Here is a 19,206-nt window from a genome sequence, read left to right as displayed (position 1 = left end):
AAAAACTCTGCCTGAGAAAGCAAAGGCAGTGATTTCCAGTCCTCAGGGTCATTTGAGAAAGGATGGGACTGTGCTGACCGAGGTGTTGACGGTTTTTTTTCATGTCAAACCTACTTAAGTAGCATTTATTGAATGATGTTGAGGCTTTTGTGGTGCCTAGTATCAGCTGTTTGCTCCAGAGCAGGCTTTGCAGGTTTGGAATGTGCTGAAACCGTGGGAGTATTCAGCAAATTATAAAAAAAAATAAAAATCCCCATCAGGGCACCATGTGCTGTATCCAGAGAAATCTCACATTAGTCATGTTTCCCAGTGTGCAAACCTGTCAGGAAGATCTGTTTAAGCTACTGAGTAGTCCCTGTAATTTAATTGTAATTGAAGACATTTGCTACTGAGTCAATGTAATTTTACCGGGGTAATTACATCATGATAAACTCCAGTCATTGTGATTTGTGACCTCAGCTTGTGCATGGGGATTGCAAATGAAGCTGATGAGTGCTCCAGGGGTCACAGGTGCTGGGAAGTGAAGTCTGTTAACACTCAGGAATATTCCTGTTAACACTAAGGATTATRCCACCCTCTGATGAATGTTTACCTTTTACTGAATAGGCTTCTCAGCTCACATTATTTTTAAAAAAATCAGAATATCATTTTGAGTGGAAATGCATCATGAAAATATATTTGACTGGAGAGAAATGATTTTTTTAAAAGAAAAATCTTTTAATATTTTCCAGCAGAGAACCAGTRGGAAACTGGGAATTATCTGAATTATTTTCATGGCTGTTTCACACAAATCTGATTTATTCTGATGTGCTGGAAGTGAAGGAATGGACTAAATGAGACGCAGCCTCCCCACACCCTCAAACACCAGCAAAAGCTGGTAGCTGGAATTTTTTTACCTTGGGATTTTTTTACCTTGAATGAGGATTTGTAGGGCTGAGAACCTAAAGGTCAACAGGCAGAGATGCCCTAAAGGCTCAGAGGATCAGGACAGGGGAGTTTTCAGCTGCTCTAGGCAGGGGCTTGACACAAAGATTTTACACCCTGTAAAGAAACAGTAGAGTAACAGAAATCTAAAAGAAGCTGACTCAGAGGTATGGGAGAAATGCAAGGCATGGATCCAGTGGAATGGACAGAGATTTCTTCTTGTTTTAAATTAATTTCCTGAAATACTGAATATATGGTAAATAAACTGTACTGTGATCAGAAAAGCTGTTTTTTAATCACAACATCCCTAGGACAAAAAAATGTTGTCTTTGCATATCAAGGACAACTTAGATATTCATTATGCTCTACATGAATAGAGATGGATTGAAGGTCACATCCCAGAGAGCTGGGTAACCAGGATTTGACATGGAAAACGATTCAGTCCCAAGAATTGTGGAATTATACCTGGATACCTTATGCTGAGAATGATGACAAAACTCTGTTCTGGATGTCATTGACTATTTTTTGTGATTTTTATATTTTAAACACTGTAAGATCCTGTCGGTGATATTCAAAGAATTGACTGCTCAAGCAAATCTCAGGTACAACAGAAATGAGATACAATAGAGTATTTTGCCATATTTCACAGCCTTTTTTCAATTTTTTGGTTACATTTAGGACTRGGTAACATGTCAAACCTTTCTTGATCTGAAACCCAAGTAAAGGCTGCAGTATTTTTTTCTTTTACTGTGAATTGAATTCACCTGGGAATTTAGGAGTCTTAAATTCTATTACATTTATCGTKGTTATTATTACTGCTGCACTTAAAACCTTCTGCTTTGATCAGCTGCACACTGTATAAACATAATATATCATAAAGACAGTTCCTGAATAACACAGATTGCAATATGGCACAGGAAGCAACAAATGTTAAAAAAAWAAAAGGGAAATGTTGTAAGCAGAAGCTGCCCAGTCCCCAGTCTGGAGTGACTCATTGAAATGAGCCTGCTAAGAGGAATAATATCTTATCTGAACCTTTTCTGTAGAAAATATGAAAAATATTATTATTTGTGGRATGTAATGGATTTGTTTAATATCTTCGAGTGTTTAATGTGCATTTTATATATTTATTTATTTATTAGCCTGACTTACACTGCATTTTTCTGTGCAGAGACTATTATGCTAACATTTGAAACTGCTGAGTTACATTGATAAGGCCTAATTAAAACCTGTGTTGAATTTTAATTTGATTAACTTGCAAATTTCTCATTTTCTGATCTACTGTTTATAACCCTTTTTAATTTCAGTTTTGGAAAAGGTCAATTASGAATTTTTAAAAGCCAAGAGCATTTTAAGAATATGTAGAAAAAGTCTTCAGCTGATTGAAAGTGACATAAACAAGAAAAAAATGTAAYGACACTTAAATATGTGTCACACCCCATTAAATGCATAATGTGGTCTTCAGAGCCCCTAGAGCCAAATAGTAGCTCAACTTGGAAATCATTATTTGAAGTGTCCACTTGATTTTCAGAAGTAATTATCATAATTTTCGGGGATTTTCTTTTTTTTTGGAGGGGGCAGGGAACTTTGTTCTTTGTTGCTGCTGAGGCAGATCACTGTCAGCCTGTTCAGTGCCTTTCTGCATCTCTTCCAAGAGACAGAATACTAAATGTTATTAAGATATGTTTGTTACAATTCACTTCAAATGTATTGTCTTGTGTGTCACAGTTTATTTCAGTGTTGTGTTAATCTGAAATCCTCTCTTTCTGACAGAGGATGAGACGAGGGGAGACACAGCAATCCAGTCTGCCTTTTCCCATAAATGTCACTTCTTTTATTGTTCCCCATAAYTAACATTTAATAGGAATTTAATCCTCTTGTGTCAACGGTGAATAATCATGACATCATAAATTTCAATTTTATCATCTCAAAAGAGAAGAGACATAAACATGCTGTGAATTTGGTTTTGCCTGTCCTAACAGAAATCAAATGCCTACTGGATTTTGCTTGGCATCTTCAACTCCCATCGAAAGCAGCTCAAACTGTTGGGATCACTGGAAAAATCCAGTTTCCAGCTTTCTTTTTTCATGCCCAACTTCTGTTTTTTTCTTCTCCAGGCTATCATGGCTCAGCTTCCCCAGGAGGAGAAGGCAAAGATTGCGGAGCAGGTGGAGATATTCCACCAAGAAAAGAGCAAGCTGGATGCAGAGGTGGCCAAGTGGGATGACAGTGGCAATGACATCATCGTTCTGGCCAAGCAGATGTGCATGATYATGATGGAAATGACAGATTTCACCAGGTGAGGAGCTCAAATGTGCAACATCTTCCCTCTGCTGCTCGATTTGTAGCCTGTTGWGATGATTTGCTGTGGGTTTGGGGCTGCAAAGCCAAGGAACACTCATCATATGCACTGCCCTGGGTATTTCTCCGAGTGGGATTAATCACATGAAGTTTTTGTGCTATTTGCAGATCGCTTTTATTTGCAGATCATTTTGAATTTCAGCAGCAAAGTTAGTCTGTGACCTTACAGACACTCCGGTGACATTTCGTTTAGTACCCATCTGAATGCATGTGCCTCTCTGAACTTTCAACATTTCAGCACAATTTGTGTCAATCAAAAATAATGGCAAAACTATTTATATCATTTGAGCACTGAACTTCCTCCCAAAAAGATCCCAAATGAAATGAAACTGATTTGATCTAATRCTTCGTGGGAGTCTGTCAGTAATGATTTTTTTTTTGCTTTCATTTCTTTTCTCTGTTGATGTCTTGTTCTTCTCTAATTRCAGAGCTCAAAAGGCCAATCATTAATGACACAATGTAAACAGAATTATTGTCTTTAACTRTAGTCATATTGTTAATCACACCAGGGAGAACTGTTTACAAGATTCTTTGAATTCCAGATCAACATACTAAATTAAATTTTGTTCAGTGTTTATTTTTAAAATGAGTTCAAGAGTTTAAATGGTATTTATCTAAATGTGATTACGCAAAACAGGACAAAAACCTTTCTGRTTTTGTTCAGGATTAAAATCAAACTTCCATTTATTCATCACTTTTTGTTGCCCCATCCCTGGAAGTGTTCAAGRCCAGTTGGTTKGGGCTTGGAGCAGCCTGGTCTGGTGGAAGGTGTCCCTGCCATGGGAACTGGGTGGAGAGGATATTTTAAAAGATTCTGAATTGCTTTTGTATTTATATTGTCTTTGTGTCTCTGATCCTTCTACCCCCCCAAAAATTAGAGTGAAAACCTGCCCAAGCAGTGTCATTGTATCATGGATGGAAGAAATTACGTCCTAAAGCAACAGCCCAGAATATGCACAGTTTCTGCAGCCTCCTGGACACCCTTTAATACACTGAACATGAAATTGAAAAAATTATAATTATATTTTCTAGCATCAAAAGAACAAACTAATTTGAGAAGGAGAGAAAACTACTGTCACATTTAAAGTAAATTAAAAAAAAATCAAAGTGCACCTCTGTCTGCATCAGATTCAGTAACAACTTGTTTAATATATTCCATTAAAACAGAAACAAGCCTTTCACACCTTTTTGGCTGGCTGTAACCTCAGCAGTGTTAAAATAGAATAATTTTTCAAATGCATGGAGTTTGTGACAGTCAGATCTGCTCATGTAATTAATGCAGAAGCACACGAGGTCACCAAGAAATGGTTTTGCTGCAGTTTAAGTTCACAAGAAGTCGTATACTTTCATTTCATTATCTGTTTAAGGTGGTAATGAAAGTCTGGAAAGAAGATTAAAGTGGAAATATGTTTCAGCATGTTATTCTTCCCATTGTAGATTAAAAAATCCAAAAATAATGTAATGTTGTGCTGAGAAAAAGACCCTCTGTTTCATTAAAAGAAAAAAAACAAGTTCATCATATTATGATTTTCTACATTAACATAATGGAAAATGAACTCACTTCCAGCTGAGCCTTTCTTAGGAGCAGCCATTATTTTATTGGTACAAACAGGATTAAAATTTTGAGACTGAAGCAAACTCTGAAAAGTCTGTGAAGACTTTTTGTCTTAATACATTTGGGTAGCTTTAATGATTAAAATCAGATTTTTGTTCATCATCTTTAAAATATTGTGAAAGATCTGTCTTAAAACTTGTTATAAGTGTTTTAATTGTAACATTTCAGTGTGTAACATAAGGATTATTCTTCACATCTTTTTATTTTCCAGCAAAAAAAATCTACTAACAAAAGGTTTTCTAAAAAATGTGACATTCTTTCCCTGGACATGATGGGCTGAACATTTAGCACTGGCTTGGGAATCACATAAYTTTGAAATAGTTGTGTATTCCAGGAAGAACATTGGCTTAATGAGCACTTAAAAATGCATATACTATTAAGTACAGCTCATGTGCTTGAAGGCACCATTGGACTAAATTGCCAGTGAGGCATTTTGTAAGGGAGAGGAAATACAGCAGACAGATTTCTTAATCAAGCTGTACTATAAAGTACTTAAAAGGCAAAATTGTCATAAATTAAGAAGACATCCATGTTGCTATTTTAAAATCAAGCACYAAACAGGGTCACTAAAGCTGCTGCYTTTCRTGATTGATTGAATTTGTGGGTAATTGTCTCGTGTTTCCCAGAGGGAAAGGCCCCCTGAAGAACACCTCCGATGTCATTAATGCTGCCAAGAAGATTGCAGAGGCAGGATCCAGGATGGACAAATTGGCACGGGCAGTAGCTGATCAGGTAACCCCAAAAATGAGCAGAAATGTGATGTAACCTCTGTGGATGAACTGCCTTTGCAGGAAAAGGCTGTCTTTACCTGGCAGAAAATTTCCTGTTGKAARTGTGGGTTCTGATCRTCCCATGGGATAGAAGCTGGTTCTTCTACACCCATCAGCCTTTTGCAGTATGAGAAAGCCATAAATGAGTCTCTCCAAAGCTCAGAAATGCCTGACTTGTTCCTCAGCCTGTTAGAATTAGGCTGATAGAGACCCTTTCAGGTTGGAAAAGACCTCTGTGACCATCAAGTCCAAAATGTATTTAAAAATGCTGTTAAATASCAAGAGGGACTTGGATGTTCCCTTCCCTTTTCCAGGAATCCTTGGATTCTTTTTCAGCTCATTTTTCCAGCAATTTTCCCTTGATGTGGCACTTCACTCAAGTGAAGTTCAAGGTTCTCTGACTCCCTATTTTCTGGTTTTCCTCAGGGCATTGTGCATGTTCTGGGGTCGGTGTCATCACTCCCATTACCAAATTCATGTCAGATCTGGACACATGAACTTGCCATATATATATTTATCTATCCAAATATATAGATATAGATATCTAGATATATATATTGATAGATATATAGATATATAGATGATATGTAGATACATGGATATATAGAGATTTAGAGATGTAGATGATATATAGAGATATAGATATATAGATATACAGATGATATATAGATATATAGATATATAGATATATAGATATATAGATATATAGATATATAGAGATACAGAGATACAGAGATACAGAGATAGATTATAGAGCTAGAGATATATGGATGATATATAGAGATATAGATATATAGCTATATAGAGAAAAAGATATCTATATTATATATAAATATATAGATATATAGGTGATATAGATATATAGAGATACAGAGATTTAGAGATATATAGGTGATATATAGAGATATAGATATACAAAGATATAGATATATATATATAAATATATAGATATTATATATAAAGATACATATATATATATAAATATATAGAGATGATATATAGATATTTAGATATATACATATATAAAGTATATATACGTATATATATATACACATATATACATCTATACATATATACATCTATACGTATCCAGCTGGAGGACAAGAGGAAGCGTTGTGTTAAAAGTCAAGAGTCAAATTTCAAATCCAGGTCCTACACAGCTAATTTTAGATTCAGGCAAATTAAATTTCACTCTTTTTTCCCGTGTAAATTTCCTATAGGCTTTTTTTTGTTTCATTGTCATCAGGAGAAAAGTTGCTGCAAGTGGGAATGGATAATTTTCTTGCCTCTAGTCTTTCTCTTCCAGATAACTGTCTTTTTCTTCTTCAAGTAATGCTGTAATAGTGTGTAAAACACCCTGCCATGGAATATGGGGCAGAGTGGCAAAAACCCCAAAGCTGCCCATTTTCCTGAAACCTCAAAAATGTTGGGTTTAGGTTTTCCTCAGCAGCAGCAAGCATTTTTTCCTGTAGTTAACTCATTCCAATCCTTCAAAATRTAGTATCTGTTCATTTTAACGCAAGAAAGAAGAAATCCATCTGTCAGCTGATGAAATTCCTAGTTTGCAGTATCTGCAGAGGTGGAATATTTTAAAGAAAGAAACACAAGAAGACTTGTTATGCTTAGAGTGCCTTGGCTTGAGTCACATTTTAAATTTCAGAGGACTATAACCCTAATAATAAACAGTGAAATCCTTTTGAGAATGAAGTATTTGTTTTAATACTTGCACTTTAATGATATTTCACAGAMCCTTGGAGACCCTTATGCAATATAAACATTTTGTGGGCAGTTGCATTTCAATGATTGTTCCAGTGAGAGAGTTCTTATATTTTTTTCACTCCAAGGTGCTTGTATTTCAAGCCTTGACAGCTCTCTAGAAATACTGCTTTAAAGTTCATTTCTTTCAGTTCATAGACTTCAAGAACAGGGTAAATATTTTTGTATTAAATTGGCACCTGTAGGGAGAAGAGGTCTTCTAGGGATTAATGCCTGAAAGATGTGGCAACTGTCTGAGGAGGAGAAGCTCTATAGCAGCCACAGTGAACCTCAAGATTTGTTTATTGTTGGTTTCAAAGGGAGAGAAAAAAGCCAAGTGACTCTTTTTTGGGGTTGCAGACAACAATAAATCCAACTACTTCACCATGACCACATTACTTGCCAGTGTTAGCTGCTGGGGCCAGAGCAGTGATCTCAAGTCAGAGGCTGTGATGCTGTTGACTCACCTGCATTTAATTCTATCAGTTTTTCTTGAAAAGCTCTGATATCTTTATTTAATTTAGCATAAACTTTGTAAGGTGCTCCAAAGGCGTATTTGGAATCTTTGTTGTCCAAGCTGTGCAGGAACACTGTCAGTCGGATTTTTCTGGGTAGCCCCAAAGAGTATTTACTGGAGACATCCTTTAGCAATGGACCTTTGCAATTCTGTTTCATGAGGGAATTACTGAGGGCTGTTCTGAGGCAAKACTTTGAATATTAACTGCAAGGCTGTTGTTTGTTATGTTGCTGGTATTGAGGGGGATAATGCAGTTTCTATTAAGTGTCCCAGAAACTATGAATAAATTGTACTTGGTTCTTTTCTGGTTACATTGATTACAAATAGAGTCAAACCCTCACAGAATCCGGCACATCTGACGTAATCTAATCCTCTGGATGTCTACACAAGTGCCAGGGAAGCTGCCAGGCAGACAAGAGTGGGGGTAACCAGTCAGAACTGGGCTTATCTGGACTTTTACTGGTCCATATTGGATGTTAACTTGGATACCCAGCAGGCAACCTGGATTTTTATGTCAAACCTGGTCTTTTGGCTGCTCAACAGATTCTTTTGTTCTGTACAATATCATACATTAAAACACATTATTTTCATAATACTGATAGGTTTCTCATTTTGCAGAAAGAGCGCGTCTTTAGGTTGCAATCCATAAATCTTGAGTCAAGGTGCAAAAAATCCACCTAACGCAAACACACGTCTTTGCTATCTGATTCCCTGTCTCTAATCTCATGTCCCCAGCTCCATCTAATCAATTTTTGTGTTGTCTGCAGTGCCCAGACTCAGCCTGCAAGCAGGATCTGCTGGCCTACCTGCAGCGCATTGCCCTGTACTGCCACCAGCTCAATATCTGCAGCAAAGTCAAGGCAGAAGTTCAGAACCTGGGAGGAGAACTCATTGTATCAGGGGTAAGCTGGGATTTGTATTTAGTCATTTGTTTCCCATGTAGCACTYGAAAGGGAGCATTTTTGATTGCAATAATGTACAAAACAAAAATTCATAAGCAAGTTGTTTGTTTTTTCATTCTATCACCATTATTCCAGGCCTTACAATAACTTGTGTAGAGCAATTTGATTTTCCAATTACCCTTTGTTTATACTAACCTTGTAGAATCTTCATTCTTCCAAAAGGAAAGTAATTTCATAGCCTAGAAAGTCATTGCCAAACTGTGAATATTATAATTATTTGGAGCTTTTGTATATTTGSTCATTATAAATCTTCTTTCCTTTGTTAGTACTGGTAATTTCCTTCCTCTGTGCAGAAGCCAGCTCTGTATGAAGTGCATATTGTTAAGATGGTGATGACTAATGGCATTCATTCACTCAGGTTCCAATGCACACTAGGTTTAGCAAAAGACTCTGGAAGGCCAGCAAAGTATTTTAAATTTTGATGCATGTGCTGTTTTCAAATACTATTGCAAGCACAGTGATTATATACTCTAATACCATCCAGTTATTTCAGTTATTTTCAGTGAACACCTACAAACTTCTTACACACAGCCTTTTGTAGAAATAAAGACAGGAATATAGAGCAGCAGTAATATTATAAAAAATGAGTTTTCTACTTTTTTTTTTTCTTTCCTCCCCCCATGTTGGCCTTTGAGCCTCTGTGGGAATATAGAACCAAGCAGTAGCAATGACTGCTCTTCATGATTTTGGTTTTTTGTTTCACACTAGTTTAGGCCCATGATACCTTTCTTATCCTCTAACTCAAATACTGACCCTATGTATGTAAATTTGTAATATATTCCACTCTCCTGAGTGTGTTTTCAAAACAATGGTGATTTGTAAAGCCCAAGATGTTCAAAAAATTTTGTTTCCAAATGTGGTTTTGAAAAAGCACCCTTTCATTGTTTAAGCCCAATCAAGTACGAAGATTATTAGGACAACAAACTTGTGCCCTTCATTCCATCCATGAARTTCCCCAGTGACATCACTGGCCTTCCTCAAACATATCAGAAACCACAGAAAGTGTTCTCAGTCACTAAAYATTTTTATTTTTTTTTTGCAAAGCRCWATAGAAGGTCTTAAACATTTGCCAGGCTTTCTTGGATCAGGCATTCTGAAGTCATATACACAATCCTAAAAGGAGCTGCTTAAAGGTTCCTGTATCTGTCCTGCAATTGGTCTTCACTTCTTGACGTATGTACGCATGTAATTTTAATACCTTGATCTCCCCACAGCGATGAAAAGATCCTCTTCCATTTTCCTGACTCCAGCAGCGTGATCTGTATCACTGTATCACTTGTATCAGCTATGCTGCAACATATTTGCTAAGATCTTTTCTTACCTCCTGCCATCTGGGTCCAGCTTTTCATACCCATCGAGTTGTCATGTCCATCATCTCTCTAAAACAATCCCCCAAATCAGCGCTTCTCCCGGCTTGGCTTTTGTGGTTGTGTGTGTTTCTTTTTTCGAGTCTCTTTATTCAGTGTTTGTGGATGCTGAATAAGCCATTGTGAACCTCGAGCATCTCCTCGTTCCTGGAACATCCTCATCYGTTGTGGAATTATCAGTGGCCAAACCGCTTGGGTTCATCATTCCAGTCTGGCATTGTTGGCACCCGCTGCTTCCCAGGCTCCATCACCATTGTGTTTCTGTTTGGGGGGCTTTTCCCAGTCAGTGAAAAAGGCAAAATGAGCTTCAGCCACGGAAATTATTTGGCTCTGTTCCAACGGTAAAACTGACCTATAGAAAATTTGAAGATTTTTTGCCCAGCTTGCTTCTTCTGCTGGTGCTCTGAGCAGGAGGAGGTGTAGTGAGCTGAGCTCCTGTGCATCCCTTTGTGAGAGAATTATCTTGTGACCTGAGCTGGCCCAGTCAGTGCTTTCCTGACRGTGTTTCCTGAGCTGTTGATCTTCAGGGTGCTGGGTACTGTATGCTCCTTTGCTATCCAGAGGTCTGGTATCCAAGTGCACATCCACATCTGCTTGTCTACTTGCTGCTTCTGCTTCCATCCTCTTCTTCATTCTCTCTTGGATAGCCGATTACAAATAAACAGTATTTTATTTRTAYTAAAATGAAATACCATTATTTGGCAACTTGCATACAGTACGACATTAGAGGTGCTGTAGAAATCCACAACTTGATCTTCCCAGCCTATGGCTACAGAAGTAAGTTTCTGTGATTGTGCTGTTTTTAAATGTTTTGATGTAAATATCAAGCACCATGACAATTATCACAACATTTTAACTTACTACTGTGTTTACAAAGAACCACAATGTAATTCGGATCGATCCAAAAGATGACTTACATTTCAGAATTACTATGGGGAGTGGAATCTCTGCTTAAATTTTTTCATCATTAAGGATATTAATCAATATTTACAAATGAAGTGTATTCATATGTGTGTTTGAATCTATGTGTGGGTGTATGCATATTTCYATATAAAGGAAAGAGACATAAAACCAATTAAAAGCTAAAAGACAGATGAAAGCCACCCCACAGTTCTTACAGTTTTGTTAGACAAAAATACATTGCAACAACTTCAAAAACACTGTGTACATAACATTTAATGTGCCATATATCTTTTGATGAAACTTCTATTTCTTTATTTCCCCCCAAGAYTCAGTAGTTCAGTATGGTTTATCTCTGAAAATAAGCATAAAGCTGATCTTGTTTGCTTTTTCCTCTATAGATTGGTAGCATAGCATATGAAGGGTCCTTTTTGGCATCAGTGACTTTGCTGCAAATAGGAAAACAGATCAAAAAGTAAGAAAATGTCACAGTCCTGAATTGTAAATGATTTCAGTAAAGAATCCACTGTTGTTTTCCCTTTTCTTTCTCCCATTCCTTTTCCCCTCTGGGTTTTTTTTTTCTCCTTTGATCTTTCCCATCAGACTCCCTCCATGCAGATAGCAAAATTATTTTTACCAGTTAAGTAAGACCTGGCAACTGGGAGTTAGCACACATCAGCTAATTGCTGATTAATATTAACAGGGTGAGGACAATTTAGTCTGYCTGTTGACTTGGCCTTTTATGTTGTGAGGTGAGACTCTTAATTCCTGATTCCAATGCAGTTTTGAAAAGTAAAATAAGGGAAAAACTATATGATATCTATTCTTCAGTGAGGAGCCCTGGAAAACTGAACAAGATTGCAGGGAGGAAAGTAAGGAAAATGTTAGATAAAAGCAAAAAGAAATTAATATCAAAAATTGCAGAAGATTTTAAAAATCTTTTTGATCTGTATAGAGGATATACTTGTTCCTAACATAAATCTGTTTGACCTTGGTCCATAAACAGATACATGTTTCTGTAATTTTAAATTTCAATATTCAATTTCTAGCTCTCCTCTGAGAATAAACAACCTCCTTTAATGAAATTACAGAGTAAAAGCACTTCAAAATAATTTGCTTTGTCTCTTGCTTTGGTTTATTTAAAGGAATGCATATTTGCTTCATAATCACTTGCAGTATTGTATTGGAATGAATCCTCTGAGGTGCTGAGAGTACACTACTCTCACTGAAGTAAATTCCATTTACATATATTTAGCTCTTGCTGATGGCCTTGCCTTTTTGTGGGAGCTGCTTTTGTTCAATATGGTTGTTTTTAATGATAATGTTTTTTATTTGGATAAAAAAATCAGACTTCTAACTCTAGGGCTGCTTTATTTTTCCAGCATTCCCGTCTGAGTTTTGTTAGCAAGAGAATTGCAATAAAACAAATATATATATATATATTTCATTTCCTAGAATAAATATCCACTTTTTCTGTTTACTGCTGCTCAGAAGCTGATCAGCTCATTTACCTGCTATCTATTTAGGCTATGAGTCTTGCTTTTTTTAAAGTTCTTGTTTATGGTAGTAGATGTGCCACAGCTTTTCCTGTAAGATTAGATTGAGCAGAATCTTAGAAAATCCCTTATCCAAGGCAGCTCCTTATCATGTTCAGGTTTGATTTAGAGCTCCACAGATAAAATCAGCTGTATTATCAGAAAATTTGCCCAACKAGTCTTAAATGTCTGAGCCAGACAGATATTCAGTGTTGTACAGAGTAGCAGCCACGTGCCTTTGGACACTGTCCAAAAACATGGAATCAATAGCTCAGGCACACTCCAAACACTCCATTTTCCAGTGATTTTCCAAATCCCATTTATCTTAACATAATAGGCTCGATTGTGATACCCAGAGATGTTCTGTTGATGGTACAAGACAGTTTAGTTAAGATTGTGGAGTTMTTGTGTGGTGAATTTAAGTGAGGACTTGGGCAGGAATAGGAAGTTTGAGTGGAGCCACCCCATTAATTTTGGGTAAGGTGATGAAAATTGATGCAACACTTGGAATGGGAGAGTGGATACATGAAAATATGGACAGATACAGGATATACTGCAAAATATTATAATTTTATTTGTGATCAGTGATAAGAGTAAGGTAACCAGAAAGAGCCAGTCCTCATCAATTATGAATGAACCTCATTATTTATCACAGAATAACAGTGAGCCAGCAGTTATTTCAGGTGAGCTCTCCAGCAGTTTCTCCATCAGTTCTGCCTATGGCTCTTACATCTAATAAAAAGGGTTTAAGTGTCCTACTTTTCCTTCAATTAAAGCTGAATAACTCTAAACTACCTTGTACTGTAAAAACGACTTGGTATCATATGGACAGTGAAGTGTCACGTTCCTACTTATTAATTCTATAGAGTCAAAGAAAAATCAGGTAATTTGAAGTTTACTTGTTATTAAAAGTGAGCAAGGCCATCTTTCACTGAATTTGGATTAAGAGTATTCACCTAAACAGTTCCTTAAGAGCCACTGATAGGGTTTTGTTTCTCTGAAACAGAAGGCCTTTTGGGGGTGTTTTCCTTTGTATGTTTTAGAGTTGGCAATCAGAGAGAACCATTACATTTTAAATACTTAAGAGAATGGACAAACTGTTGGTTTGGAGCTTGGTAAATAGATTAATTTAATTTTCCTGAACCAGGCAAAAATTTAGCATTAAGTGAAAGAAATTTTCTGGAAGGGAGAATTGGTAAATTGACAAAATTATAGGRTTCCTGTTCTTCAAGATTCTCAGGAATGCACAAAGGTTACTGCTCAGTGTGGTGCTGGGTCTTAGCTGGCCAKTTTGGGATGGAGATTTATTTAAGTAACCTCTGTATAACTGTTTGAATGTTTTGATATGTGTGAGGGTGAAATAAAACCACAGTAAGTGTACTCTGTTCCAAAATACATGGCTGTATAAAGCATAGCTATTTGTACAGGTTGGGATAAACCTTTATCTGGAACAAATTTGTTTAAAGTGATTGATACAGGAGTCCCCAATTCCTGCTGGCACAGAAGTCCCTCAGTACACTGTCCAAGAAGGGACTACCTGATGATGTGGTGACATAAAAAATTTATCATCCTGACACTGAGTCAATTTACTACTCCTAAAGGACAAAGGCACCAGTGAGTTATGTAGGTTAATCAAAATGAGTGCTGATAAAATCCCTCATGCTCATATATTCATTATATATGATGGATTTTATAGAAGCACTGTGTTAAGGCTTTCTCAAAGTTAAGACAGTAAAGAATTCCTAATTATCCGATGAAACAGAGGTGAATTTATATATATATATATATATATATATATATAGCCCAGAGAGTTTTTCCAGTTCAAGCCTGGATTAGACAGTGTAGCAGCTAAGAAGACCCAATGTTGGTAATCAACTCTATTCCAGTCAAAAGTTGTAGAGAGTCCCCCAGAAATCTCTTTAAAGTGATATTTCTGCAGTGCTTTGATTCAGCCAAGTCTGAGATCCCCCAGGATCTTGCTCCTGTGTCAGGGAATTCACAGGGTTTTGCCYTTGTAAAAGGTGCTGGATTGGATGATCCTGAGCTTTGGGCATCAAGGGGATCACAACTGTGATCCACATAAAAAACTCTGCAGAAGCCTCTGGAAAGGTTAATTTATTTTTATTAGTGTATGACCATTCCTTCAAAGAAGGTGAATGGTGGCAGGCAGAGTTTGTGTAAGGAAAAGCTGATGAATGAAGCTCAAGACACAACTGAAAAACCCAACAAAGAAAATATTTTTTGTGCAATAATCTTGGATCTTTTGAAGCTCCATTTTTTTTTTTATATAAGGCTATTTTTAGGGCTAAGAAAATACCTCATTTTATATAAATGCATGTGTAAACACACATAAATATGAAACGATATATCCTGCATAAATGGAAAGATGTTATCTAGAATTTAATTTGCAAAGCAAAATTACATTTCACTTGTCTTCATTAGAATGCATTCAGGGAGACAAGAAGCATGCACACCATCTATATGTCTGCATTCAGTAGGTTTAAATTTAGACAGGTCAGACTTTTATCCTTATTAAGAAGCATTTTGGCTCCAGGGAACATGCTCTTGTGCTTTATCAGGTGACTAATATTCATGAATTTGTGAAGATTACGTTTATTGAAATTTCTCATTAGAAGAATTTTCTGCCAAGAAAAGCATTTTCTTTACCAAGTCATATTAAGCCATTTAATTCCATGAGAACAACGCAAAATGTTTCAGATTCAAGACTCAGGCTTGAAACAAATACGACCACAAAGAAAGATTAGAAAATTGAAGGAAATACTACTGTAGGTCCTTCATGGCATGCTGTATTTGCTTTAAAAATAGCAACCACTCAAAAATTCACAGCTCTCCTGCTACAGTAGTTATGGCTTCACTTGAGCCTGTTTTCCTATTCCAGGCCATGCTGAATGAGTTGGGAAGAAAATGGGAATATAATGGCTTTTTAATACACAATTTACAACAGCCCTGCAATAATTAGCAAGGTTCAAAGACCATTGGGACACACCCCAAGATATGGTCCTAAAGGATTATTCCCGTAAAAATCACTGTAAAGAAAGAAAGGAATTTGTTGCTATCTCATGTTCACTTCCTTTCCTGTTTTACTGCCTTTAAAAGAGATGGTTCGGGACCAAGTGTCACCATTTTGTGTTAAATAAAAATTCCTTTTCCCCCAGAGCATTCTCAGTTGGCCTCCCTAATGCACAGCATAGATTTGCTAATAGGTTCATCCCAAGGCCTTAAATGAAAATGAGCTTTGTTTCTTGCACATGGAATTATGAGTTCTGAATTTACATAATGACAAATTTAACCCATGACGGGAGATTTTGGATTGTGTTTCTCATACAGAAGAACATCTTGTAGCTCTTGCAATTATTGAACTCCTTGGGTTGGAAAGTGGTGACACTGAATCCCAGTTCTAAAAGTACCATCAGGTGGTGATTTTGCAGAAACTAAAAGAATAACTAAAATTGAGACTCATCAATTCCTTTGACTTTAATTCTTGCCAACCAGAGCTGCAGCTCAGTAACACACATAGAACCAGCCACWGACAAGATGTGCCCTTAAAGGAAAACACCAACAGGTTTTCCCAGCCTGAGCAAAATTAGCTGCAAATAAAGAWCAGAACAACTTACAATGAGGTATTTAATAAAACTCCCAAAAGAAATGTGTTTCCATTAAAGGTGGGAGGTCATAATGGCCCTAAGGAAGAGAGCAAACTGAGTGAGGAATGTTAAAAGTTGCGTTCTATCTTTAACCTCTGGAATATTTTCTTCCACACTTGGGACATGTTATTATTTAAATTATTGTTTTGTTTATGCACCTCATAGAAGCAAAGGAAGAATGGTTCTGTTGTCACATCTGATCTTACATGACTGATAAGCAGCTGCATCTGCAAAAAGATGAGTATCCAGAAAAAGTATTTAAGACCCTAATATGAAGTCAAAGTAAAAAACTATCTAGTATCAGAAAAATCAGTCCTAACCTCTTACTGCTAGATATTCTCAAAGTCTTTCCTTTAACATCAGCTCTTTCTGATTCTGATTAGTGCATCATCRAAACCTTGTGAACCAGGTAGGTAATAGTGTGTCTGGAAACTGGGATGAAGTGTACAAATAATGTGTCCTAAATCTCATCAAAGACCAAATTAGAACTCTGTAAMACTGGATTAGAGCATCAATACCTGAGCCAAAAGATTGCAAAAAGATTTCAATCCCCTCTTTATACCTGCAACTGGATTCAACATTTCCATTGTCAAAAACTGAGCGAAATTACAGCTTTACTCAGTGTCAGGTAGCATGTTTCATATTTCATCATTCCTTAACTGTGACAGATAATGTACAAAAAGGATTTTCCCACTTATCCATCATGCTGATGCACCACAGCAACTGGCCCTTCTTGGGTCAGAGGTGCATCTGCGTTGAGCTCTCAGGCTTTTATGATGTGTGGCATTTTTACGTGGCCTTTTCAAGCTCTTGTTTTGATTCCTTGCAATCCATCCCTTTTTATCTTCTGTGTCTGTTCCAATCTGGGTTGGTGCTGCTCTGCTCCTCCCAATCCTGCTCTCCTCAAACCTTACAGACACCACCCAGAGGTGCCTCAGTGTTGCCTGCCTTCCCCACCACGTCTTCATCCTTATAAGCAAGAAAAAAAGCACATTGGGATTTTTCTCCAGCAGATCTTTGAGGTCAGACTGAACATGAACCATTAAGTTGATTTCTAGTGCCTGGGTGCAAGTGATGAAATCAATTATTTGACCTGTGTTCACACAGTTTTCTTATGCTGTTAGGCTTAACTTTCATCCCTTAAGAAAATATTTGATATTGAAGTCTTCATTTGCTGTCTCTTTGCATTTCTGTGCATTCATTTAATTAAATCTTAGTTGTTTTCCTTGRAGGATTTAGAAGATTTCTGCACTTTCTTGAATGTATATGCATTTTTTTAAATCATTCTTTCTCTGCTTTTACTCAGTAGTGTGTTCTAGTGTATGTTCACAACTCAGTCTTAACTTTGCTCTTCTCTTAATATTCTCTTTATCAGCTACAGATACCACACTGAGCAGGTCAAAGTAAGATTTCAGATTTAAGCAGTACTGGCCCCAAAATACCATCTGGGGAATTATCAGCTGCCTAATCTATTGAACTGTTTATAKCACATTATCATGATGGAATCTGACATATTTCTCCATATTTCTTATCTTGTGYTGTTACTGGAGAATATCCTTGGCCATATTCAGTCTTTCAGGATTTAATTRTGCCACTTCCACGTTTCTAGTCCAATAAAAGACAATTTAACTCTTTATCACTCCAAACTCTCTCTTTAGGAGATCTTAGAACTGCTGTTACATGTGTAATTTTTCCCACATTTAAGGTTACATCCTCTGAACATCCTTCTCTTTAAGAATGAGCAATCTCACTTAGGCTTCACRAGGTCTGGTGCTCACAGGAGTTCAAAATATATTCCTACTTTATTTGGCAAAAACAACTGTGGTGCAGTAGTCAAGCCATAGGTTACCTAAGCTATGAATTCACTGAATACTACTTGGTACTTTTTACCATRAAAGCCTTTAAAAATTGGATTTTTTCTTTTCTCTTTAGCAGGCCATTTTGACATAAATATTAATAAGGAGTTGATGCAATACAGGATACCAGAGGAGGTTTTCCTCCTCTCTGTCTTCAAACATGCAAAAAGTTTGTAATCAAGAGATGATGTAAAGAGAAARCAGTTAAATTATGAACAGCACTATCATCACTTAGCATTCCTCAGCTGCAGCCTAGTTTTGCATTGTGATCCTGCAGTTACATTTCATCTCTAAAAGCCACAATAACTCTTCATTTTGCCAACTGCCTGCCCATTTGTTGAGTTTTTAATTCCACAAAAGCACTGGTTTGAAGTGGCAGCTGCAGATACTGCAGGATTACMGTGATGCTCAAAGTTTTGGAGGTTAAGAAACCTTTTTTAAGAAGGAAAATGCTTGACTTGTGTTGTTAGGTGGAGTGACTGGTACCAGACATGAGTCACACACTGTTTTTTCAATAGAAGGAGAGAACAAAGAACACACTGACAGAGCAGGGAATGCACATTAATCATTATTAAGRCAGAAAAACTAATCATGATTAGATTACAATTCACATGAACCTTGTAGCACCAAAAAGCCTGAGGGAAAGCATCAATATTAACTCTGTGTGCTTATAATACATACCCTTAAAAGAGATTTAAGGAGCCTTTGTTTTTCCTCTTCTAAAACTTATGCTAGCAGTCTKTACTGGCACTGAATAGTCCCCCATTCTCTAAGCAGTTTTATTTAATGGAGTTAGGTTTAGCAGTATATACTATTTTTTTTTTCAATTTTAGTCTACAGCTTGGTTATTTAGAAAATCCCAGTGGATAATATAAGCAATTATGTTTACTCCCAAACCTGCTTTTCCAGAATTTGGATGATAAAAAATTCCATTTACAATAAATTAGACTGAATATCCCATTTTAAGCCCTCCAGTTTC

The 19,206-nt window shown here is 36.7% G+C and overlaps 1 protein-coding gene across 2 annotated transcripts in view; it reads left to right on the top strand.

Annotated features, from left to right (window-relative positions):
* Positions 1–19,206, top strand: part of CTNNA2 (catenin alpha 2) — a 447,877-nt gene that overhangs the window by 411,980 nt on the left and 16,691 nt on the right. For both annotated transcript variants that reach the window (XM_057369301.1, XM_057369302.1), the window contains exons 15-17: positions 3,042–3,223; positions 5,527–5,632; positions 8,710–8,844. In XM_057369301.1, the coding sequence (XP_057225284.1) occupies positions 3,042–3,223; positions 5,527–5,632; positions 8,710–8,844 (423 nt within the window). The remainder of the gene's footprint in view (positions 1–3,041; positions 3,224–5,526; positions 5,633–8,709; positions 8,845–19,206) is intronic.

Source organism: Malurus melanocephalus, unplaced genomic scaffold (genome assembly GCF_030028575.1).
Source record: "Malurus melanocephalus ecotype Western Australia unplaced genomic scaffold, MMel_1.1 scaffold_107, whole genome shotgun sequence".
NCBI lineage: Eukaryota > Metazoa > Chordata > Aves > Passeriformes > Maluridae > Malurus > Malurus melanocephalus.
Note: the sequence above shows the minus strand (reverse complement) of the source record. Positions and strands in the feature narration are given on the sequence as shown.